The following is a 27,131-nucleotide window of genomic DNA, read 5'->3' on the forward strand; positions in this document are numbered from 1 at the left end:
TTGTGTCCATCTATCTTTCTCTCTCAAAAATCAATGAATTAACTTTTGATGCAATGAAATTTAGAAGATGTGACATGTGCTGACACTTTGGCCAGACCATGGGGAAAAGCTGGGAAAGAAAAAAAGCTTTTGTGAGCTGTCCTTTATTTAAAATTCCACACCTGACTGTGTTTGAGGGCCAGATTTTGTATAACTACTATGTATGAGGTCCCACGTTTTTTAAACAATTAAACATACAGCTTTTCTTCCCCATTCATGATGTGTCCCTGCCTCAAGCCACCACAACCCTGACCAAACAACTACTGAAGATGAATGGAAACTTCTGAAAGTTAGTTTCTAAAAGATAGATGTAAAGATTTAAAAAGAATAAAGAATAAATTATAAAAATCAAAGAATAAATTAAAGAATAAGAGTAAGAATAGTTTTAAAACTGACATTCCCATAAATCTTACCATAACACAGGTTTATTACAGTTAATAAGAACTGTGTTCATTACCATGTTGGAACAGCTTCAAATCTCCAACTTGTAATTGCCTGTTTTTTCAAAGTAGAGAATCCTTGTATTCATTTTTTACCATGCTTGCACACATAATGCAAACAAACTAACAAGTAAACTGAGCTATATCTATTTTTATCAAATGTGAAAATTTGGTCAATTATTTCCTTACATGCTTCACTAAAATAATAAATTATTACTATTATTATGAAGCAAATTAGAAGCATTTTTATAGATTCAGAAGGACACCGTCCAGTTGCACATACAGGGGATTAATAATGCTGCTATTCCACAAGGAAAACAATGCAATTAAATATGCTCTCAAATTCCTCACTGACCAGGTTTAGATTTTTTTCATTCCTCTTGTTTGTTTTTATTTATCTAATAGCATAATCAGTAAGGATCACATGTTGACATCATATCCAGGTGTCTTTCAGTTAAATGTATTTTTCAGAGGTATGTGGAATAAATCTTGTAGACTGAGAATTTCTGAAAAACATTTTAAGCAGTCTATTTACTCAAAAAAACTCAAAACTCAAACCTAAAAAAGGAGCTACTCAGCGGAATACCTTTACTTTTCTTTTTTTTTTTTTTTGGCTGACACATCCGTCTTTGTTGTGGTCAATCACAATATGTCACCAGTATATACCCCATACACAGTAAGCAGAAATATATTAACTGTATATAAAGAACCCTTCGAAATTGAATACAGCACTTATCATATAGCCAGTTGATATTTTTTTTATTATTATTCTTTTGTACAAGGAACTTAAAAACAGTCTTGAGCAAAATTCACTTTATACAAGCAAATTCACAGATGTGATAAAAGGCAAAATGTTTAAATGTATATGCTTTTCTTTAAAAACTAACATTTTGCAGATATTATTTGATTTGGGGTTTACTTTTTCAATCTATAGATGATCGAAATTTATACTTTTTTTTACATGAATTGTGCTCTTGTTCTTTACACTTTGTGGTCATGAAATCCAACATAAACTATATTTGACTAACCAGCCATATAATAAACATAACCCTGAGATGTTATACAATTATAATTATAATGATTTAAAGTAGGGACACCTGGAAAAACACTTTTTTATTAAATGCCAAAAAAGTGCAGAAGATGAGGTTTTTATTTTGATACCATATATTTCAACAGCTTTATTAGCTCACAGTTTGTTGCGAAAATGTACATGGAATCTAGAATATTGAAATATCATTTATGAAACCTGACATAAATTGATATACCTCCTGCTTGCACCCGTCAAATATCCTTGATCTGTACCAGAGTTTTGAAATAATCTGAATGTAGATACTATTTTTCACTCTCTATACACGTTTAGAGTACATAATTCTGCAATGAGGAAAAGCAATGTTATGACCAATGTACAGCTTTAAATGTTTTACACCAATAATAATCATCATAATTATACAGCAACACACTAACACTGCGTTTAAAGATATGCATTTGATTGCATCCACCTGACAGCTCAATACAGGAAGATGGACGAATATATTACTTCACTGTCGAGAAGCAAGGTTGCTCTCCGGGATACATATAAAATCTAGCTTCAAATGTCTCTAAGAAAATTCACACTCTAAACTATGGCACCTAACGAACCTATAAAAAAGATCATACTTTTTGGAGTTTGTAGCAGAATATATATCCAGGCACAGTTGGGTTTCCTGACTAAATAAAAATGAATTTGAAATGAAAGGACAACCTTCGTCTAATCAGTCAATTTCAGATGCAATCTTTATTCAGAAAAATCTAGAAAAAAATGCTAGACTTTATGACATATGTATTCTGTACCTAAAGAATGTATTGTACTTTACCTTTAAAATCCATTCAAAGTACAAAATCAGTATCTGTTGTACCACTTTACAATGGTTTTAGCTTTTAGATTAAACATGTACAGTAAATTTTTGCACAGAAAATTGTTTAGGATTCAGATTGTAACTGAACCAAGCTTGTCCCTGCTTTATCTCTGACTAGTCTGCATCAGGGAAGACTGCATCCTCAGGTTTGGGCTTGGCCAGGTTGGCACGTACCCGTGCCTGGTCCACTGCATCCAGTAGGTTCTTGGCATCCATGGCCAGCGTGTGAGCTGCTGCCAGCATCTGTTTCTTGCACTCATCCTTCAGAGAGGTGTTAGCGTTTTGTTGGGCCAGCCGCATCTTACTGATCAGCTCCGCCATGTCCTTATTCAGCAGCTTCTGTGTGCCCCCAATCTAGGAGCCCAGAGAGGCACAACATCAACCACATGATAACACGCGGACACTTTTCTAATCACTTTCTTATAACCTGGGCTCCACTTTCCTGTGGTAACTGGAAAGCCTTTTTTAAGCTTTAAGGGTAGTTTTACAGTACAGAGAGATAAGTGTGAAGGAAGAAAAAAGTTAGGATATTAAACTAGGAAAAAACCTTCAACTAGATTAAAAAAGTGCCTTTAAGGCAACTGTAGGAAATTGTAGCTAATTTGGGAAGTTACCTCTGTCCTCATAGCTCCTTGTAAAGATGGAAGAACATCATCCACACTGGACATTAAATCCCTCAATGTCATTCCAACAGACTGTTAAAAAAATATATGAAAGGATAATAACACAGTAATACAAACTGACACCTGGATAAATCTAAATCTGTTTATTTTTATATCATCTCATAGTTTATCATCCTAAAATGGCTTCGAACTCCCAGTGTTACCTTGACTTGGGATATGTACTCAGTAGATGGTAGTGTGTTCACATCATTTTTCAGCTGCACTACCATTTTAACCAGATCCATGACACACTGGTACACCTTGTCCTCAGAGCGATCGAGCTCTGCTGTAGGGGCAGGCTGATAGAGAGAGAAGGCAATGATTCACAACAGCAAAATTAGAATGCTGATCAGTCATCCAAAATATTATAACACTCAAGTGGCTGATTGAACTCTGACTGCACTAGCAGAGCAGATTCGCTTGACAGATTATCCAGATTATAATCAGAGTGGTCGCCGGAAGATGTGTAAAATATGATAATACCTGCACGGAAATTCGTGGTGGTTTTTCAGGAGGTTTTTGAAGTTCATCTACAATATGAGATTATAGAGAAACGTAGAAAAAAGTCAAACACTGGATCATGAACATTAATTGCATTTGAGTAAAATCTGTTAATTTGAATTAAAATAAGGGTTTACCATTACTAGGTTGAGGTTCTGGGTCCTAATATTGAACAGAAAAAAGAAAGGTTTGATTAAAGTCTTTTGCTTTCTCTTTGAGTATGCATTATATCAGCTCAATAAGGCCCAAAGTTCTAGTGTACCTAAACACATACATTCTCAATATGTTTTATTTATTAATACATAAAATGCAATATATAACAAATATACACTGACCAGGCATAACATTATGACCTGTAAATGAATAACACTATTTATCTTTTCATCATGGCACCTGTTAGTAGGTGGAATTTATTAGGCAGCAAGTGAACATTTTGTCCTGGAAGTTGACGTGTTAGAAGCAGGTAAAATGGGCAAGTGTAAGGATTTGAGCGAGTATGAAAAGGGCCAAATTTTGATGGTTAGACGACTGGGTCAGAGCATCTCCAAAACTGCAGCACTTGTGGGATGTTCCTGGTCTGCAGTGGTCAGTATCTATCAAAAGTGCTCCAAGAAACAGTGGTGAACCAGTGACAGGGTCATGGGCAGCTGAGGCACATTGATGCAAATATTTTTAGTTTCAAACAAAACTAAGCATTCCCCAAGTGCTCTCCACAATACTATATAACATATATCTAGTCCACAGGTTTTCAGCTGGCAGACTATTCTCCACATACAGATCCTGCTGTTTTTTTTTTTCTTAGTGTACTCAACAGAGCACTTAAAAATAATGACACATAAATAATAAATGTATGAATCAAAATGTTCTGATCCTGAAGCAGTGGGGCTTCTTCAGCCCATCTTTTGTTGTTTCAAATACAGGTATTTATAAAGGTATACGTATATATTATACATTGTCATGAGTTAACATAATCACAAATTTTAATCTGTCCTAAATTAACCTTAAATGAATACTTATTTTTTTAATACTCCAATCAGCATGGGAATAGATAAATATGGATGCTTTATGCAAATGTATGTTTATTATTAGTATAAACAAACTCAACATAGAGCATGAAGACAAAATATTCTTGTAAATGTTTTAAAGTAATTATGGTGTTTTAAATTACATAAATCATCAGGACACCACACAAAACCTTTGCTATGTTTCCACACAGACGGTATTAATTGCCGGACCTGTGACCCATGGCGGATTTTGGTGCTTGATTTGAGACTTAGCAAATCAGTAAAACAAATGTTTAGTGATTAAAAATTATTTTTTGGGTACAGATTATAATTTTTTTAAAATATCTAAATAATCTAAAGGAAGGAAGGACATCATGAATAAATGTGTGTTGCATTTAAGGTTTTAATGTCACAATTTTCAATATTTATTTATATTTGTAATAAAAATGGTCAAACAAATATGCGCTGCATTAATCGCGTTAAGAGAATTAGTGCCATGAAAATGCATTTGCGTTAACGAGTTATTAACGCGTTCATTTTGACAACCCTATATAATATACACTATATTGGCAAAAGTATTGGGTCACCTGGTCATAAGTATGGTGTGTTATTTTTGAGCATTGCATTCCACATGTAGTTCTAATTTGCTTTTATAATTCCCTTCATCTTTCTAGATGTTCCACTAGATTTTGGAGTTTGCTTATCGATTATTTGTGTTCATCAGCTACAAGAGTTTTATGAAAGGCAGGTACTGATGTAGGTTAGGAGACCTGGGGTGCAGTCAGCATTCCAATTCATCCCAGGCAGGTGTGTATATATATATATATATATATATATATATATATATATATATATATATATATATATATATATATCGTTGTACAGTGGCTTGGAAGTCTTTGAAACTTTTCAGCATAAAAAATATTTTACACCATATATCTTCCATCATAGAGTATTCTGCCCAGCTTATTTGGAATGCTCAGCAGCTCTACATGCCATATAATAAAATTAATATAGATTTAAAACCACCTACCATCCTAACAACCGAACTCTCATTTATTTTAGGGTCCTTAAAAAGGGAAAGAGCAAGAAGAAAATGAATCACAGTGCATAAAAGAACAGTGATAAAATAAATTAATTAAAATATAAAGAATATGTAGTTTATGGATAATTCTAATGTATATAGTACATAAAAGGATCTTCAGGTATACCAGAAGCTTCTCTTCTTTTTCCAGCCACTGTTTATCCTCCACCATGTCATCCTTTTGTTTTTTTATGGTGTCCTGCAACTTCTCCTTTTCCAACTGCCACAGGCGCTGTGCATCCTCCATGCTGGATGGCCCAACACTGAACTCCCCCTCCTTTACCATAAAGGAAAGAGCATTCTAAAGTCATTTAAAGGACAGACATTGAGTTTAAAAAGATCAAACAGGCATATTTAGACTATGCTAGCACAAAACCACACTATGAATGTCAATAAAAGTTTTTAAAAAATAATTTGCTTAAAAACAGTCTTACTCCCAAACTGAGGCGCCGAACAGGCATGCTGGGAACTGTGAGGATATTGGTCGAGTCTACAGGAGACTGATAGTCACATGGACTAGCCAGATCAGGAGAACTAGCACACAATGCCTCATTTAGCTGTAAAAGAAAACACAATACATTGAAGGAAAACAAACTTGAAGACTGTTTATACACAATTAGATTAATATACCATATAATGTATTAATGCCCAGAATACCTGAATGTGCAGACCAATGCTGAGCGTATTCCCAAAGCGACCAGGGTTTAGCCTTGAGGGCTGAAATGACAGAGAGATAGACAGCTATGAATGCAGGGATGAATCTGAGGCTTACTTGTAAGTCAAGAGTCACACTGATAAATCATAAGGAGAGCTCCTGGTACCTTTGGAGGTGGTTCACTAATGAACTTGGGCTCTAGAAACCTGGTGGCTCTTTGTCTGTCTCTCTCCTTCTCTGCTTCAAGGTCCTTCTCCATTTTGTGTACATCACTAGATTTTTCAGAAAGCTTCAGTTAACATTTTACTTTCAACAGAAATATAATAAATAACAAATCTCTCTCTCTCTCTCTCTAAATATATATATATATATATATATATATATATATATATATATATATATATATATATATATATATATATATATAGTCTCTCACAAAAATGAGTACACCACTCACATTTCACCGTTTTAGTATATCTTCTCAATCTTCACAATCCCAGGAGGATTAAGTCAGTGGTAGATAACAATGGTGCTCACACAAAATATTGACAATTGCACACAGTTGTCAGGGATCCTCCTGCCACGCCTCCCCCCGCGGCTTTCTCTTAGCTGCTAATCGCTGACACCTGTCCCTCGTTATCATTCCCTTTTTTAAGGTCCCGTTCCGACCTCACTCGCTGTCAGATCACAGTTACTACTGTGATCTACTGGACTCCTGACCGCCAGCATGCCCCGCTGGTTCCAGCTCCTTGTCCTGAATGCAAAGGATTATACTCGCTTTGTGGATTATACCCGCTTTACGGATTGTATCCGCTTTACAGATTATACCCGCTATACGGAATATATGCGCATGTTGGATTAACCCCGCGTTGCGGTTAGTAACTCTCCCAGACTCGTGTGTGTGTGCTTAACGTTCAATAAAGACATAATTGAGTTACTCCCACTTTCTATGCATGGTCACTGCCATGACAGAAGATCCGACCAAAACCGAAAGAAAAGGAATCGCTCTACCGCGATGGACTGGCCGCCCTGTCCCGCTTCGGATACTACCCAGGAGCTCACTGTCGCTCCTCGAGAGTCATGCTCGCCAGCTCCGGCTCATGCAAGCCAGTAAATTGTGGAGCGTGAACGGAGGCAATTTTTGGCTTGTACGCTAATTTCATCTGGCAATTCAAGGGGAGGTTTGGGATGATAATGGTGGACCTCCAATACAGTCCAGGATGGCAGGAGGCACCAACCCAAGATCCAGTCTCCAAGCCCCATGGAGTACAACGTCCAGCCTCCAAGTCCCACTGGGGGCATCGCCCAGCCGTTTCTCCTCGCTGGGGGTGCCGCTTAGTTCGTGAGTCCCGCTGGGGTGTTGCCTCACCAGAGACAGTTACTGGGAGGGCGCCACTCCGCTCCAGAGTTCCGCCAAGCGCACCACTCTGCTCCAGTGTTCCGCCGAGGGCGCCGCTTCGCCCCAGTGTTCCGCCGAGGGCGCCGCTTCGCCCCAGTGTTCCGCCGAGGGCGCCGCTTTGCTCCAGAGTTCCGCCAAGTGCGCTGTTCTGCTCCAGAGTTCCGCCGAGAGTGCCACTCCGTTCCAGAGTTCCGCCGAGCGTGCCTCTCCGCTCCTGGGTTCCGCCAAGCGTGCCGCGCCGCTCCCGAGTTCCGCCAAGCGCCGCTCCGCTCCACTCCCGAGCACCGACAGGGTGGTTTCTTCGTTCCCGAACTTCGCATAGGGCGTCGCTCCGCTACCGACCTCCGCCGAGGGCGTCATTTCAATCCTGACCTCTGGCGGGGGCGTCGCCCCGCTCCAGACCTCTGCAGAGGGTGTCGCCCGCTCCAGACCTCCGCAGAGGGCGTCACTCCACCTCAGGTCTCCGCAGAGGGCGTTACTCCGCCTCAGTCCTTGCCTGGCCTCAAGGATATTTCAGCCAGCGGCAGTTCGCATCGAACTCCGTGGTTCCCGCCACTGGCACCCGACCTTCCTCGGATCTTTGGTAGTGCGGGCCCGTCCGGGACTTCCTCTTCCATGCTTCCTCCTTCAACCCTGGATGGGTGGCAAGACACCTGTCCCTCGTTACCATTCCCCTTTATAAGGTCCCATTCCGACCTCACTCGCTGTCGGATCTACTAAGTTAATACAGTGATCTACCGGACTCCTGACCGCCAGCATTCCCCGCTGGTTCCAGCTTCTAGTCCTGAATGCAAAGGATTACGGATTATACCCGCTATACGGAATATTCCCGCATTCTGGATTAACCCCGCATTACAGTTGGTAACTCTTCCAGACTTGTGTGTGTGCTTAACGTTCAATAGAGACATGATTGAGTTACTCCCACTTCCTACGCATGGTCACTGTCGTGACAACAGTGTTGACGTGTTCACTTAGGGTGTACTCACTTTTGTTGCACACATTATTGTCCAGTTATTTAGACAATAATGGCTGTATGGTTAATTAATTTCAGAGGACAGTAAATCTGTACTGCTATACAAGCTGCACATTGACTACACCAAAATATGCAAGTTTCATTTCTATAGTATTGTCTCTTGAGAAGATATATCTTATATCTTATATCTTCTATATATATATATATTAGGGATAAAGAATGGGTTACTTGATTTTGCAGACAAGCTCAGTAAAGCTGGGCCTATCATTGGGGTCGTAGCTCCAACAGCGCGTCATGAGTGAGTACAAAGCAGGAGGGCACAGATCTGGCTTAGGTAGCCTGATGCCCGTCTCCAGCTGGTTAATCACTTCACGGTTCTCCGCCCAGAAAAAAGGCTGCTGCCCTCGACTCATTATCTCCCACATACAGACAGCTGGATATAAGAAGCACAAAAGCAGCAAATAAGTTTTTTTTTTTACTGAGCAATATACTGAAATCCACATCTAAAGAATGTGGATCTAACCTAATTAGCAAAAGTACTGCAAAGTACAGAATTATGGGTGAACTTAACCAACAAAGCACTTTAATCTTAGGTTTCTCAGTTAAGACCTTATTTCATGGACCTTTAGCAGCAGACCACAGAGGGATCAGCTTTCTGCTGGGCTCATATCTCAAAATTGATGATGTGATCTAGAAGGGCAATTCTCCTATATATAACTATCTATCAGAGAGACTGAGTCCATGATTATAACTCAAAGAAGTCTAAAGCTCAGGTTCTCAAAGGCAGGCAAGTATAATATTATTTAAGCCCACTATCCATTATCTTACTATATCACATAGAATTTCCAAATTTGTTGAATACACAGGTTCAAAGAGAATGCTGGAATTAAAACAAAGGATGTCTATTCTTCTACCCAGAGCCACATAGGCTGACATATCTACCCTTGCCTTTAGAAGACTCAGTAAGATGTATCAGAGAATTAGCCAGCTATTAATTTATTACATTTGAATAGTATTTCATTTCGCATTTACATTTTTCTCTTTTTTAAAGATTGCAAAACGAAAAGTCCAGGCAGTGGATCCAGATTAAATCTATTAATCTAACCCTACCCCATAACTCCACAGCCCATTGAGTTTTTGGTCTGCAGTGAGGGGAATATGTAATTTTGTCTGCTAAACATTTCACTTTCTTTTCATTTCTTTGCCATGGTGGGTTATAAATATTTATACTTACGTACTACTCAAAGTACTCGAAGTAATCTGAAAATGTGATCAAGTATAACATTAGACAACTTACCAAACATCCACACATCACTGGATGTGGTGAACCGACGAAAGTTTATGGATTCAGGGGCCATCCATTTGATTGGCAATCGAGTGACAGAGGCTGAAGAAATAGAAAATGTAAAACTCTGTAAAGTTGTTCAAACTTAATATACATCATTTTTTATATATTTTATTTTTTTATACCAATTATATAACAACGGGAAAAAAGTCTACATAATATAATCATGTGTGCATGATGCCTTTAAGTTTTCAAGTTACTGATTACATAAAGGTGATCTGAGGACAGCACTGTGTACTTCTGTGATGCACTATAAAGCATTTTTAAGAGACCGATAAAAAACATCTGTGCACTTTATTTCTTGAACACCATTTATATGGAAAGCCATAATACTGTTATATTAAACTATGCAAAAGTATGCCAATATGTCCGTTTAAATACTAGCGAATAATGACATACCAACTCATGAGCACAAAGCCTGCATCATTTCACTACATGAACTACTTGCCTGTAAGGGATCATAGAACTTTTCAGATTTCTGTCAGATTTAACCACTGATAAGGTCATACACTCCCTAAAGCTCTGCTCAAAACTCTTCTCTACAAAAACATTCATGTACACTGCACTATTTTATCATAATGCCATTACAATAAAAAAATAATTATTAGTGCATGTTTTTTTGTTCTACATAAGTTAGACCTAATTCCAGAACAATAATTACAGCAATACCCACATATGTGGGCTATCTAAACAAACACCTACAGCAGCAATACTGTATGCTATATGCAATTAAGGGACAAAGCGAAACACTGGCATACATCATGTGTTTTTATTTTTCTAATCTAAAGATGTGTCTTAAAATGTTTGAATTACAACAAATTACACACAACCTCCTTCCGAGTAAAATAACCTAACAAGCAGCTAAGCAAATTTTACAATTGTAATCTTTGGCTTGTCTCCTATTTCCTGTTCATTTACTGCCTACACCGGTACAATCAAACAGGCAGGAAGATCCACCCCCAGACAATTCCTGATCAGTTTATCTGCCCGGACATGCTGAAATGTCAGCAATATTAACATGATGCATCCTCAGAATGCACCTGCAATTATAGTGACACCATTAATAATCATTTTACTCAAGCTGCAGCTCGTCAACTGAACTTCACCATGGACCGACCACTACATTATGCACATGAATGGCATCAGAGCTGTCAGAACGGTCAGAACTTAAAAGGAACTTTAAGAAGTATACAATATGTGATAAAATGAGGTAAATAATGTAGAAAAGACTCCTGTGTATTGTAACCTAATCAGTAACATAGAATAATGCATGTTTTTTTTACTCAAGGTTTAGCTTTTAGTGCTCATAGAATCATATTTAACCCTATTGGCATTGAAAATTAATGTTAATAACATAATTTTGGGATATTTTGGACTTCACATATACATATATATTGTTTTCTAATTTTCTAATGAACGCTGTGATATCAAAGACTGAGACACACCGCAACAGCGTTACACAAATGTGCCACAGCTAAACCTTAAAACGTTTAAAACGTACACAACAGTTCAGTAAATACAAAACCATACTTTAAATAAAAAGGAAGTATAATACATGAATGGATATGATTATACAGTCATTCCATCTTAGTAATTGATTCCGTGGTACACGGCTATTGAGCATGCCATCATTAATATTCTGCTTGAGGTTGCTTGACTAAGATAGAGCAGCTGCAGGGCTTTGAACGGCCCGGTGCTTTTATGTGGCTACAAATCAGTCAAGGCTTACCTTTGTAATATTCCTCATTCTCGATGTATCTAGACAGGCCAAAGTCACCAAGCTTTACACACTCCGGTGTGGCGACAAGCACATTTCTTACTGCAATGTCTCTGTTAAACATATAGAAGTTACTCAAATTTTGTTCTTGATCTTTCATTTTAAATATGCAAAGGAAGCTTAGAGATCCAAAGAACTCAGTGTAGTTTACCTGTGTACCATGTTCCTTCCCTGTAAGTAAACCAGAGCTTTGCAAATCTGCAGGCTAAACAGGACTAGTGTGACATTGGTCAACGTGTTTTGATTTTTGTTCAAGTAGTCTCCAAGCTGAAAGTAAAAAAAAACAAAAAAAAAACAACATTCAAGAATTAAGCCCTTGAAACAAAACATTAAACAGAACAGATTATAAGCAAAGACTTTCTTAGGTGAGGGGCTACATTACAAAATAGCAGTGGCATACTGTAGCTTAGAGTTATTTTTGGGTTATGCAAGACAGTAGTGGAAGTGGCGATGGTATTGAGCGAATTAATATAAAAATGTTAAAAAGGCATAGGAAACAAATACATTCCTTATCGTTAAGTAAGAGGCCTGTAATAGGAAAAATTGCATCATACATTTTAATATAAGATGTACAATTTACTGGCAATAATTAACAGTCATCACTATATTCTATGGGTGTAACGGTACACAACACTTCCTGCTTATTTGTCACAAACAGTTATCTGCATATATGTTACAACTTGTAGCAAAATGAAAAAAAAAATGACATTTTGAATCCATAGCACTAGCCGCAATAAAATAAATTTTAAATGCTTGAAATGCCTTGTCTGGCAATTTTGCTTTTAACCCCATTTACCATTTGTCCACGCTATTGTTCTCTACCTTATTCAGTCAGACTTGTATTAGCTTCTAACCTTTCGAAGAAGACCTGCTCACAGACGTCCCATTACTAATGGAATATATTATGAATCATGACGATTAAATGCAAAATGCAAAATAAGACTACAGGTCACAGAAAACCCATAAACACTCTCTCTCAATAGTCTATGCTATTAATAATTAAGATTGTTTTTTAAAACAAATCTAACTAATACTGTACATTAATCCTACTTGAATATTAATGTTACGTCAAAATGCACAGGGTATCTGAATCCATCTGGCCTGCTCATCAATAACATATGTAATTATATAAGGATTATATGAGTAAAAAACTTCTTGATATTCTATACGGACTGTGTGGTGTTTCTGATGCTTACCTCACCATACTGGTAAAGCTCCATGACGATCCACACAGGTTCCTCCTCTATGATACCTATCAGACTGACAATATGAGGATGGTCCAGCTTTTTCATAATACCTAAATCATTAAATAAGCCAGAAACATAAATAAGTTAAGGACAAAAATGCTACTGAGAGTTTCATTAACCATTTTTATTTCTTTGAATAATTCACTTCAGTAATTTTCCTTCTCTTGCAAAGTGTAATTATTAAAAACAAACAACAAAAACTTCTACCTGCTTCACACATGAATTTATCCATGATATCAGGTGAGCACTCTTTACAAGTCTTTACTGCCACTTTGATCTTCTCACCATTCTAAGTCATAGACAGAAAATATTATTGAAACATCCGCTCTATGATATGTATTCATGCACAATGATAAAGAAGAATAAACATGAGTAATCAGTTCACCTCTTTTTTGTAAACTCCTTCAAAGACCTCTCCAAAAAAACCTGCACCCAAAATACGTCCCAAGACGATGGACTTCCTAGAGATTCCATATTTCACTGCTAAACACAAAGCATAAAGGGTCCTTGTGTGTGTTTATGAATGTAAAGATGGGTGACAGCAGTATGTCTTAATTTAAAAAAAAAAAGCACTCAGTACTCAGACACTAAAATGAAGCATTTGACATACCAGGAGGTAGAGGTTTCTCATCCATAATTTCAGAGTATATATCAGAATCTGAAAAAGGTATATGATGTGAGCTGTAAAGTTATTCATAAAGCAAAACTGGGCAGTAAATGAAAAGTTAATATGTTAAGGACCAATATCTGAAAGAGCAAACACATGGGGACTTACTCCTATTGTGCCATTCACTTTCTTTCACAGATTCAGGTAACAGTAAACTAAAAAATGTGAAAATGGGTCAAACAACAGCAAATGGGGGGAAAAAAATGATTTCTAATACACTGCAATATTTTAAGCTACAGCTGTGTTGAAACCAATGAATCAAGAAGAAGGTATTTAGTTTCACTTACCCTTGGGGGATTGCAGGAAGGGAGTTTCGGAGCTCTGTACCTACAAAAGTCAAGCTTATGTAGTTATTTCTTATGACTTAATCATATTTTATTGCGGTTAATTAATTAGGATTGAGAATAGAATAAGGCTATGACTGTTGCTATACATTTTAACATTTATAATATATAATAATATAATATAATCGTGTGTTATTTCACAACTATATCATCAATTATTCTTCAGCACATTATTATTGCACAAGAAAATATATAATTATTTACACTTTACATGAGACCTGGAGAGATAAATTGCACCTCTCTGACTTACTTTTATTGGGCCGAGATATCAATGATGAATCTGTGTTGTTCTCAATCCTGCAGTAGCCATCAATCAGGTCAGCCATGTTTTCTGCCATAGCCAGTGTAGGCACATTGACTGAAAGAGACTGGCATGCGAATGGGCACAGTAATGTTATGATGGAGGCATTTTATAAACTACATTTTATAGATTAGAACTCGCAGTGAGATGAGTACCTGTTTGGCTCCCTTGATGTCAATGTCTAACAGAGCTTTGCTGTCACTTTTTGCAGTGCACTTAATACTTCGGATTTGTTTAAATTCTGCTAGACACACTATCTGGAAAGAAAATTAAAAATGCAATTATAAATAATGCAATTGCAGTCAACATTCACATTCTGATACCAATTTATCACATGTCTACTGCTAAAACAATTATGGTATCTTGAAATGTAAACAATGCTAAACAAAATTCAGGTTACAATTCACAGCACTTGGTGTTCACAGTCTAATTGGTATGTAAAAATCGTAAGACTTTGCAAAATGTTTAGGAATAGTGCAGGCATGTACCATATACAAATACAACATAAACATTTTATCTTAGTATATATTATAGGGATAAAAAACAGAAGTGAAAAATCCTCTCTTCAGCTTTAATAACCACTTTATCCTGGTCATGGGAAGACACTGAAAAGGACACCAGTCGATGAGAGTGCACCATGCACATTCACAAACTTATTCATACCTATTTACTTATACATAACTAATTTAGCCTAGCCAATCCACCTACTCCTTATTTCAGGACAAATTAGGTATGCAGAAAAAACCTTTGCTTATCATGCACAAATACTGGCCAGACTTAGCCATAGACAGATCATAGCCATACTGACAATGTTGACACGTCCAGAATGATCTTATTCAAACTCTCAATGTATTAACAATGTATTAAAAGCACTGACAGCTACAGTAGGATATTATCAGACAGTTTTCATTATTTGCCACAATGCTGCCAACAATAGCTCAGAAATGCATTCACAGTAATTATGATATATTACGCTCCATCAGTGAAATATGACTTTGTTTAAGAGGTGTGCAAAGCTGAGGAGCATGAAATTCTGTTTAGGTTATTTCTGAACATATACATTTGAAAGGATATACAGCTTTTGGGTGTCTTACCGATGAATCTGTTTGTGCTCGTTGGCGAATACCTCTTGCCCCAATGACCAAATCCACTGTTAGACTCCAGCCTTGCTATAGGAAAATGACAGCAATGACCTCAACATTATTTAGACCCAAGTAATTGTCATATGCATCTAAGTTAATTAACTCTGATGAACTAATCAAGCAATCATTTGATCAAACACTCACCACTAGTTCACAAGGGAAAACCTCTTCATTAAAGTTAATGAATTCCCCAAAGGTCTTAAAGAACTTGACCATGCACTCTTCCTCCTTGAGTGTGCCATATTGTTGAAACGTCTGCTGGATCATCTTCCTGAGCTGCTTCGGCTACAATTACATAAAAACAAGAATGACCTCCATTTAGTCCAGCACAGCTTTCAAACCCAAATAAAACCAATAACTGCTCATGGTTTAGATATTTTATATAGCTAATAGTATGTGGAAACCTGACAATTACACCCATATGTTTACACTGAACATCTCATTCCAGCTATTGTTTCTCTTTGCCTGTAAATAATAATAACTGCAACTCTTCTGAAAGATTTCCATTATAATTTTGAGTTGGGTTGTTAAGATGTATGTACAGTATTTTCATCCACAAACATCAGTGAGGTTTTGCACTATGACTGATGGAGGAGTGTGGATGTGAGATGCCGTCTGCACTTCAGTTCATCCTTAAGGTGATCAGTGGGGTTTTAACCATGAGACACTGTGTCAAGCAGACACCCTAAGAAAATCAAATGTACTTTTGTACATTTCTAATTTCTTTCTAAATGTGTTTCATTTCAGAGTATTCAGAGTTTAACACTATTGGTGTTTACCTCATTTTTGACCATCAACATATAACATTTTAAGTAGGAATATTTAGATTTCTAAGTGTGACTATTGTAAATACACTACAACCATACCTTCATATAAAAAGACTTAAATTAATAGTCTAACTAATTAATAGTATAATTAATGCTCACCTTCATACTGTCAATGAGTTTCTGTGGAAAGAAAAGGTCTAACCCAACTTCTTTCCTGGAAGAAAGCATAGAACACAGTTGTTGAAATAGTTACTCACAATACAGTCATGATACACTACATGTGATGTGATTGTTAAAGTTCATTGTAAAACCAAATGCTTGATTTTCTATAACAGCATGCCTCAGAAATGTCATCATCGATTAACAGGAATTGTACCTCTTATGTAACTATAAGGATACCTCTCATAATCCAGGTTTTTCTGTCTCTCCTTGTCACCCTCTCTACTCTCACTCTCTCTCTTTCTCTCTGTCGAGTTAAACATGCTCCTGATGTATCAGTGCTCCTGTCCCTTTCTGCTTTTCTGGACTTGCCTGATTCATCCTGACACCCCGATGGAGCTCTCTTCAATTTGAGACTGCTCGCTGCTGCTAAGGATGGTTCCACATGACCAGTCATAAAGTTACTGTGGGGTTAAACTCAAGAAACCTGTGGATGAATTTGGACTGCAATTAATGTAAACAGCTTAGTGCTGCAACTGCCATGAACAGGTTTGTACTTAAGGGCACATCAGTAGACAACCGAAAACCTTATAAATTGTGTAACTATAACGAATGGAAGTTCGGTGTCACCCAGATGAGGATTCCTTTTGAGTGTGGTTCTTCTCACGCTTTCTTCCTCAAACCATCTCAGGGAGTTATTCCTTGTCAATGGATGCCACTGGCTCAGTCTTTATTGAAGAATTTATTGATTATACTTTATAAATATAACATTTTTGTGAAGCTTCTTTGGAAGAGTGTCTATTGTTAAAAGTGCTAACAAATAGAAATTGTATTAAATTGATTTGAACCACAGGCTGCCAGGTCATTCTAATTATTGTTATTATTTGTATATTAACAATCTAAACAAGGATTTAAACAGCAAGTGTTTAACATGAACATAAAAAAAACAGGCTTTGAGGTTTGTAGTTTTGTCATTAGGACAACAAGCTTCATATTTTGCTTTACTAAATACAAGAAAGGAAAAAAGCTTGACTAGGAAATACCTCTTTATATACTGTATGTTATAGCACAATGAAAGTTATAGCATGTGATAAGGATGAATTTAAGTTATAAACATGTTTTGTATGTATACTCAAGTTACTCAAGTAATTTGAATACAAAAAATAATTTAGTCCATTTAACTACACACGGAGCATTGTTTTTCCCCACGGACGATTATTACTGACGCACCACCAGCTAAACTCGGAAGCGCTCTGGACAGGTAAACACAGAAGACGCTGCAGAATGGCAAATGGATGAACGAAGAGAAAACAGAGAGGGTCAAAGATAATATTTATATGGAAGTCCGTTACCGCCTCATTAAAAAAGAGGTTTGCCTAATTCCAAGTTTTTTTTCCTCCTAATGCCTCGCAATTATTTTCGGCCAATCAGGCAGCGTCACCTCTCTGTAGTGCCAGAAATATTTACAGATTAAAAATTAAACCCACATTATTGACAAGAAATAAAGTCATAGTCGGAATTGTTCCGAAATTAAGTCGGAATTGTGAGAACAAAAGTCAGAATTGTGAGGAATAAAGTCAGAATGACGAAAAATACCGTAAATCTGAACTTTTTTTAATGTGGTGGAAAGTGATTTCCATAGGATTTAGCCTTTTCTACCAAACAAATTTTGTTATATAACTACAAGTACAAAAAAAGTATTTAAGTCTCTAAGTCATTTATTACAAAATGTACACAAAATGTGCTCTGCGAAACATGCTGTGGTAAAAGAAAAATAAAACACTTTCCAATGTGCTGTTATAGAAAACCAAACAATATTATTGATTAAGGAGTTCAAACGCTTGACATATGACTTACTCTAACAATTCAAAATTGGACTTCTTCTCAAGGCCTTTGGCATTCATGTCTTTGTAAAACCTCCTGCCAAGAAGATTAACAACAAAAATCAGTTTTAGTAGAATTGTTGTCAACACGGGATTTTAGAAATATCATGGCTAATAATCAATCAAAATAATACAATAATAATAATAATATGTAATTGTTTTACATAAAAATGCTTTAAATTCATTATTTTTTCTACCTGATCTCCAGACAACCCAACTGCAATGCCATGCCATCACTGACTTTACTAGAATAATGCTGCATGTAGTCACTGCGAACCTGTTCCACACCAAACACCAACACATTATATTAACATTAGTTACCGAAGCAGAAGAAAAGAATTTTAGTCTGTTGTGTATTATCATGGTAACCTGATGATAGAGATATAACAGTGAAGTTCTGTCATCTTTAAACTTCTCCAAGTAATTAGCTGGTATGTAGCGTATCCTCAGGTCATATCTGTGACACAGGCAATAGTGGTAGAAAAAATATGAAACATCATGTAAAGCTTATATAGTTAACTATACTGATTTTCATGTTTATTCACCCTGTAAATCTGTGCAAATACACAGAACATCCTACTGCAATTATTTTAGTGAAAATATTTTGCCTTCTATCTTTCTGGGTTTCACAAAATACTTTGTGTATGTATTGTGCTTTTCTACTCACCTCCACTCTGCCTCCAAATGAAGTTTTTCGTAGCGCAGCTCCACCTCATCTACTGTCAAATCAGGATGTAGCCAGTGATACTCCTCAGACTTCAAGTGTTTGAGTCTCAGGCCAAAGCAACCAGCATTCTGCACATTGGGACCCAAACGGCCACTGATAAGGATGGATTGGATAATGGCCTGATAATAAACAGGAACAGAAGAAATAAATTTGTGTCTACCCAGGAATTGGAAACTTCAATTCAAGTGATTCATCAGTAAATGACAAGTTCTTGGCTCTAGGTATACAGATGCACATTTGAAAGCCTGCATATGTGTGATTATAAATTTCATGAGGTCGTACTAATATATGTATATATTTGCCTTAAAATCGAATTCCTTAATGTATGCTAACATTATTCAAAATCTGAAATTCAGGGTAAACATAAAAAATATGTTAATTGTCCACATCCTTGACTGATAATGCTAAACTAGATCATTTTGGTATTGTGTTATCCCTATGCACTTCACTTAACTCTCAATATAAATATCAATCAAAAAATAAAAGAAGGGTGTGGTGTTCCAGGAAAATAGTAGTGTGTGAAAAACACCAGGGGCTTGTGTGAATTGAGTAAATTGCACTCCTTTTTTCTGACTAAAGTATGTATTTCTTTTTTTTATTTTAGTTACTTTTAACATTGTGTAACATCTCAAAGTAATATGTCTTTCTATAGAATGTAATGAGACAAAAAAAATGAAGTGTGTCACTAAGAAACAGCTAAATAAAATATCCTCACAATATTTGTACTCATTCTGCCACAAGGGTGTTAATAAAGACAGGCACTGATGTAGTGTAAGAAGGCCTGGGGTGCAGTTACCATTCCAATTTGTCCTAAAAGTGTTTAATAGGGGTTAGGTCACAGCAGACCACTCATCTTTAAGACTCTGTGGGGGCCAAAAATATTACTTCCAGGACTCCTTGTTCTTCTATATGCCAATAATCCTGACCAAATATTCAACTTCATTTGCAGAAATGCAGCCCCAGACTTTTAGGAAACCTCCACCATGCTTCACTGTTGCCTAAAGACACTCATTATTGTAGGATTCTTCAGCCCTTCGGCAAACAACTTGCCTCCAGTAACAGCCAAATAATTCAAATTGTGACTCATCAGTCCAGAACACTTATCAGACTGCATAGTTGAGTCGCTTAGCCTTGTTTCCAAAACGGACGGATGGCTTTTTAGCCGCATTCTTGTATGAAGCCCACTTCTGGCCAGACTTGCCTTGGTGGAACAGTGACATGAAACTGTCTTCTACACCTCACCCTAGCAGAGTAGAACTGTTTTGCGGTTCCTTAACCAGTTGGAAGCCTCCTAGACAACTGTTTTCGTTTTTAGTTAATGACTGTGTTTCAATCTACATATGTAATTAGCACCTGGTTAATCATACACCTGACTCGGATCCTACAAAATCCCTCACTTTGTGCAAGTGCGCAAAAGTAATCTTTCAAAGCCAAAAAGAGGCCACACCAAATGTTCATTTGGATTTATCTTCTCCGATGTACCCGATAGTATTAGTTTTTATACACATATTAAACCTTATATAAAAGAACTCTCCTTATAGAAAACCTTTCACTAACTTTGACTCTTACCCTTATCTGCCAGGAGCTATCACATTTGACAAGTTTGAAGTTTTTCAGGTTGTTGCTGCTGCTGAAGCATACTTTAAGAATTTTCACAGGACCTCCCTCTCCAGCAAAGGCAAACACAGGGGTCCTAGGCCCATCAGAGCCTGGGCTTGGCACCTTCCATGACAGTGTGGTTGTATCACCTGACATTTTGAAAACTGCTTATGGTAAAAAGAACACCATCACACCCACGACAGGCCTGTGGAAAACACACGAACAGATTTATTCACAAAATATGTTTAACATGCTTACACTGTGACTTAGTTAAACTGTGAGTACTTTACAGTGCCAATATAATTTAAACATATTCTGGAACAGTTAGCTTATGTATATAGAAGGACAAGTAATGATGATACACAGAAAAAAACACAGTTGTCGAAAATGCAATTACATTCAATGTTAAAATATAAAAATTACGACATCCTGCAGGTTATTAAACAAAATTAAACATTGTTTAAAAAAAAAAAAAATCCCAAGTATCTTGATGTTATCTTACATCAAAGTGGAGGATCTTAAAACATAAATCTTTCAGGCTAAAATGTTCATGTTTGCTTTTACTGACTGCCCTGAAATACTTAAACAAACACAACTCTTTGCTTTCACTCCCCTGTCATTGTACTGTACATGAAAAAGTCACTCGGAAATGATCACGACTTCTTAAACGTTTGATTTAAATTTTTAAATAATGGCGGTATCACTAATAATGACAAGATTACAAATATTTATTAGGCCTAATCCAGTGCCCAACAAAATACATTGTTTATTGACATTTTATTCAGGTCTGATGAGAGTATAAAATGCCTTAACTTCAGCCTAAGCCTCTTGGCACCACCAGTTCCTACAGCGAAAGTAAGTGATTTCTAGTATGTTTGTATGTCCTCATTTAATTTTTCCCAATCATTTACCATAAAACTTAAAAACGAATCATAGCTACATAGCTAAATGAGATTTCAGCAGCAAAAAGCTATATACACATGATATAAAAATGTTATATAATCCGTTGCCAAGTTAACAAGATTATGTCACTAATGTAAATGATAATTTCATAGTAATGTATTTTTGTATTCATGTATACACATGTTGAAAATTGGTGGTAAAATCATTGTCAATATGGTAAACAACTCTCGACAAGACAATTGTATAATTTATATTCAAACTATCCTGCAGAGCCCTACCAGCTCACCGAGAAGATAAATTGCCTACAAGGCTATTCTTAATGTCAATGTTTACATTTGTCAGCTGGGGTTCTTGTCAAATCGGGAAGTGCACAACATTGTGTGTGTGTGTGTATGTGTGTGTGTTTGTGTGTGTGTTTGTGTGTGTTGTCAAGAGTCCCGCCTTGCTGTTTTTGCAAGCCTGGGGCAATGAATTCCTCACTAGACTGAAGCTACATGTCTGAAATTCACAGACATCTTCTCACACTATCTATAGGATCCTTCAGGGAATTGCCAAGCACAATTCACATTGCAATTACATTCTTTGCATTCAAAGCTGAGTAGCAATACCTACCTACCTACAATACAATACCTTGCACTTTCACTGTTTAATTGGTTAAAAAAAAAGAATAAATCTATTTTTTTGTGTTTGCAATGCTTAGAATATAAGATAAAACCTAAATTACCTTTTCTCCACCAACTAAAACAAACACCAGGCTTTTTGGAAGCCTGCAAATAGTAACATGTTCGTGAGATCTGACCTCCAGAGGTCATATTGCTTTCAGAAACAGGTAGCGCTTGAGAAGAACAGAGAAAATGAGAAGAAGGTTTTTCAGCAAAAGAGCTGGATGCTATCTATATGAACATGAAATAACCACTAAGAAAAAATGATCATGTCTGCCTACTGTGAATGATGAAAGAATAAGCAATAATGTTACTGAAATCTTTTTTTTTTTTCTTATTGAAATACACTGTGTCTTTTATGGTGATTAGATCTGACATTAGTTGAGAAAACTAGCAAGATTACATTTTTATTACACTGTTACGAGAAATATTCTGTGGCTATCACTTCTGATGCATTTGGAGATCACATGAGGACCGCTTTTCACAACCAGGTAAACATAACGAGCAGTTGTCATAAAGCAGAAATAAATAAACATTTATTAAAAAAATATATAATAAATATATATTTATTTAAAAATCAGTGCAAAAACACATGAGAACCTTTTCATGAAAATATTACACCAAAAAAATCTTAAAATAAAAGCAAAAATAAGATGAAATCTTTGAATGCCAACTTCATGTGCCCTTAAGGTCAGATCTTCTGCTAATTCTAGAATTACACAGATATCATAGTTTTCCCGCATATTTATTTTAACCCCACTGTTTGATATCCCGTTTGTTTGATTCATACGTTTTTGTTTTTTTACTTTTGGTAAACATCTGGATAGCTTTTATACCCCACTTGCCATTCAGCTTTAGGACATCTATGCTAGATCTATGCTAGATGCTAATCTGCTCACATTAAAATGTTAGAGGTAGGTTTAAAAACATTTTGTAATTTGTCCTTAAAAGAATACCAGTATCACATGAGCAAGACACTTTGTACATAACAGAATGAATCTGAAAACATAAATGTTTGTCCATATAGAGGTACCCTTTACCCACTAGAACCCTATATGACTGTTATTCCCTATCAAAGCAAGTTTTACTGTAAGTAGAATATTTTCTAGAAGAAATGTTTCTAAGTGTGTATTTTCATATTTACTATATGAACCATCAGTATCAAAAAGCAACTTCCTAGCAGACGACCATGTCAGAACTTGCTAAGTGTGACTGATTCAAGTTGCTGCAGGCATATATCTCAATGCTATGAGCCAACAGATAACAATGTATCAACACAAAGGATTATAGTAAACAGACTAAATGACTTTGCCTTGTTCTGCTAATCCTGTCAAATGTTATGCTTAACAACAGAATAGGTCACTGTGAATCATCTCTCTGAAATCAGGCCCATGCTGCTGTTTCTGATATACTTCAGCTGCTCCTGTTCAGGAGTCGCCACAGCGGATCATATTTGATTGACGCATGTTTTATGCCTGACACAACCCTCTCATTTCATACGGGCTTGAGTAGCCTGGATCTTTTCAATACAATACAATACAAGTACGTTCAAGACCAGTATCGTCGATATTGATACCAACACCAGTTGTTTTTGGAAGCCAATATTATTGAAAAGAAATAGACTGCAATGGACTGGACATTTATTTCAACATTATCATTCAGACAAATTTCCATTCCATCCAATATATAGGTTTTTTTTTTGAAGGAAAAATTACATTTTTATGTTTCTTTTTTTAACTGATCAACTCCCCTGGTTTTTAATATAAAATAAAAAATTCTCTCAGAAAGAACAGAGTGACAGAAGGTTCAGATTCATGTTAAGTAAATATTAAACTCGATAGGATCAATATTTTAATATACGAATCAATCTTCTTGATACCACACCAGTATCGAAAGTACTGATACTTCAGGATCGACCTGTCTATGGTCTATGGTTAGAAGGTGGATAATGCTTAGCCACCAAGTCAAGTCAAGTCAAGTTTATTTGTATAGCGCTTTTCACAACAGACATTGTCTCAAAGCAGCTTTACACATATCAACAGTGATGGTGAATGACCACCAGACCACCAAACCATATCCATCAGTATCATACAGAAAAGTAAAAATGATATAATACTATGCGAAATAGCACAGACAAGCTTGGATATTGTAGTGTTGTCGTTTCGAGCAGTGCACTGCTGTATTGGTGCATTTTTAGTATGCACCTTTAGTGTGTTCAAAATCAGAAACAAACGTATAGGATTGAAATAGTTACAGTAAGCTTATTAAAGACTACAACTGCTGCTTAAACTCCGAGTTGTACACGTTAAATGTACAATTTGAAAGTTGATGTTTAAAGCTATGGGTCGAGGAAAACTCTCCAGAGACATGTACATGCACTTTTCTGTCCTCATAGCTGAGAGTGGAGCAGGCTGCTGGCACTAATAACCTGAGCCAGTGGAATGTGCAATGCAACAACCTGGCCTGCGCAGACATGTCCTGAGAAGAGGTCTTTGGAGTCAGGGAAAATATACAAGTTTCTCTTTTCAATTTAAATAAAAGCACTCATCGCAAAAGAAATGTTTATATATATATATATATATATATATATATATATATATATATATATATATAAAAAAATTTTTTTAATTTATAATACCATTTCTTTTCCCCCCAAATCTCTCTCTCTCTCTCTCTCTCTCTCTCTCTTGATATATATATTTATAGGACAGAAATTAATGGAGGGTCTGTCTGTTGCAAGCACACTAATGCATGCCAAAAGCACCTGACATTAATGGAAGTACTGTGCAAGCACACCCATGCATGCCACGAGCACCTGACAGTTTTAATGTGGGCTATAATTAAGAAATCCTGCATTAGTAAAAGAAAAAAAAAACACTAATATACGAGTATTATAAATAATACTTGCTGGATCATTTACCTTGTATAATGCCTTTAGTGCAGTTCATGCCATTAGAAGAGTCCTGCTCAGTGTTCCCACTCGTTCCGTGTTCAGGTAGAAGGAGGTGAAGGGACTCGCAGGCCACGCCTCAGCTTCACTTACCCTTCGTACTTCCTAGTTCCCATCTGCAACTTGCTGCAACTTTCATGGGGGAGGAGAGGGAAATGTTACTCCTGCTTGTAAAATCCGCAGGGAGTTTCTGTATGAAATGGGTCAGTGCACCTCTGTTTTACATGGACGAAAAACTCCAGAATTTCAAGACTCAATAACAATTTGAAAAGACATACAGAAAGAGTTAAGTCGCAGCTTTACCTTCTCAATATCCACACCTGATCTTAAGAAAGCACAATGTGATCCTGCATTCATGCCAAGACAAATGTGCAAAGATTGAGCAAGCAATTTGGCGGAATTCGGACAGAGATAGCAGGAAGAATGTTATTACAATTGGAAAGATCTCAAGAAGATATGGGAGAAGTTGGAGGTTGTTGTTAAGGCAAAAGTTAGACACAAGTTGTGAGGGAATATTTATACTTATTTACGTTGAAAACATGCAAACTTTTAAAGAATTAATAGGCTATTATATGTGTGAATGTAGCCTAGTAATATTACTTTTTGGGCACTTTGTTACTTGTTACACTATAAACTAAATATCTATGTACTATTTAATCAAAAGTACATATTGCAACATCAGCTTTAGACGCGGGCATCTTAAAGTTGTACATCTCTACAATACTGACATCTTGTGGCAGAAAATGACCTTACATGTATTTACCACATTACGGCTAATAGGCTAAATCTAAAATGGCAATTGGTTCTTTATATAACAGTGTAGTAACTGACCCGTATAAAAAGATTCATTTACTCTGGCAAAAAATTGTACTGTGGAACAAACATCGTTTAGATGAGGGTATCTGATAGCAGTGCCTTTATAAATTCAAGTACATCAATTAGTTTTACATGTAACATCAGAATCAGGATCAGGTTTATTGGCACACACAAGGAATTTGTTTCCAGCTGTTAGTGACTCTCAAAAGTAAAGACATAAATAACACTATACATTTAGCTTGGACTATAAAAGACAAAACAGGCAAGACAATGTGAGACAATATAGACAGTACGACAGAGGTGGGAAGTAACGGAGTACAAATACTTCGTTACTGTACTTAAGTAGATTTTCTGGTATCAGTACTCCACTATTTATTTTTCAGACAACTTTTTACTTTTACTCATTACATTTTTACACAAATATCTGTACTTTTTACTTCTTACATTTTCAAAACAGACTCGTTACTTTAGTTTTAATCCATTGATTTGGTGAAATATTATTTTTTTATTTTCACTGCGCACCGATTTCAGTCGAACAACCGATTTTCTGTTACTGCGCGTTCAATCCACTGGTGTATAAAGTCCTGACTCTCACTCACCACAGAAGGCAGTAAGAAGTTTGGGGTTAATGTGGATGAGACAGAGGGAGTCAGTGATGAGAACATGACTGAGAACAGACACATTCATGATCATCATCATCTTTTCTCTGCTTGTGTTCTATATGTGGATCTTCAGCCTGCACACATTCATTAGGTAACAACATTTTTTATTAATTTTGTATTAATATATATATATATATATATATATATATATATATATATATATATATATATATATATATATATATATATATATATATATATGGCTGTCAAAATTAAATTTTTTAAACGGCACATTTTTTCCTTTCTTTACTTACATATAAAATAAATTAATTAACTCCAGATAAAAATATTTTTAATCAGTAAACTTTTGTTTTATTACTGAGTCTCAAATCAAACACCAAAATCCGCCATATTCTCACAATTAACCCTCTGGGTGGCGTTTTGTGGGTTTTTCCCTCATAATGTATATATATATATATATATATATATATATATATATATATATATATATATATATATATATAAAAGCTTCCTGACTTGACTTGAAGAGGTTTATTTTCTCCGGTATCACCTCATTAACTGTCCGTA

The 27,131-nt window shown here is 36.2% G+C and overlaps 1 protein-coding gene across 1 annotated transcript; it reads right to left on the reverse strand.

Moving 5' to 3' along the window:
- Positions 1-1,611: 1,611 nt before the first annotated feature.
- ptk2bb (protein tyrosine kinase 2 beta, b) lies at positions 1,612-25,251 on the reverse strand. The gene is made up of 31 exons (XM_046836213.1): positions 25,096-25,251; positions 20,581-20,815; positions 18,952-19,130; positions 18,654-18,741; positions 18,482-18,561; positions 18,259-18,321; positions 16,402-16,456; positions 15,620-15,760; positions 15,428-15,502; positions 14,489-14,590; positions 14,283-14,400; positions 13,976-14,015; positions 13,797-13,843; positions 13,632-13,679; positions 13,407-13,504; positions 13,229-13,310; positions 12,971-13,071; positions 11,926-12,041; positions 11,727-11,827; positions 9,950-10,039; positions 8,881-9,085; positions 6,447-6,552; positions 6,283-6,342; positions 6,060-6,182; positions 5,753-5,902; positions 5,575-5,610; positions 3,675-3,699; positions 3,520-3,566; positions 3,201-3,335; positions 2,989-3,069; positions 1,612-2,728 (listed from the first exon to the last, which is right to left on the reverse strand). Exons 2-31 carry the CDS (start codon positions 20,764-20,766, stop codon positions 2,489-2,491), a joined length of 3,018 nt encoding a protein of 1,005 aa, XP_046692169.1. The 5' UTR covers positions 20,767-20,815; positions 25,096-25,251; the 3' UTR covers positions 1,612-2,488.
- Between the last annotated feature and the right edge of the window lie 1,880 nt (positions 25,252-27,131).

Source organism: Silurus meridionalis, chromosome 23 (genome assembly GCF_014805685.1).
Source record: "Silurus meridionalis isolate SWU-2019-XX chromosome 23, ASM1480568v1, whole genome shotgun sequence".
NCBI lineage: Eukaryota > Metazoa > Chordata > Actinopteri > Siluriformes > Siluridae > Silurus > Silurus meridionalis.

Coding starts and splice junctions, on each gene's coding strand:
- ptk2bb (XM_046836213.1), bottom strand. CDS start 20,766: ATGTCAGGTGATACAACCACACTGTCATGGAAGGTGCCAAGCCCAGGC. Junction 13,072..13,228: donor TAAATTCATGTGTGAAGCAG/GTAGAAGTTTTT, acceptor TTAATGATTTAG/GTATTATGAAAAAGCTGGAC. Junction 3,336..3,519: donor CACCACGAATTTCCGTGCAG/GTATTATCATAT, acceptor TCTCTCTATCAG/CCTGCCCCTACAGCAGAGCT.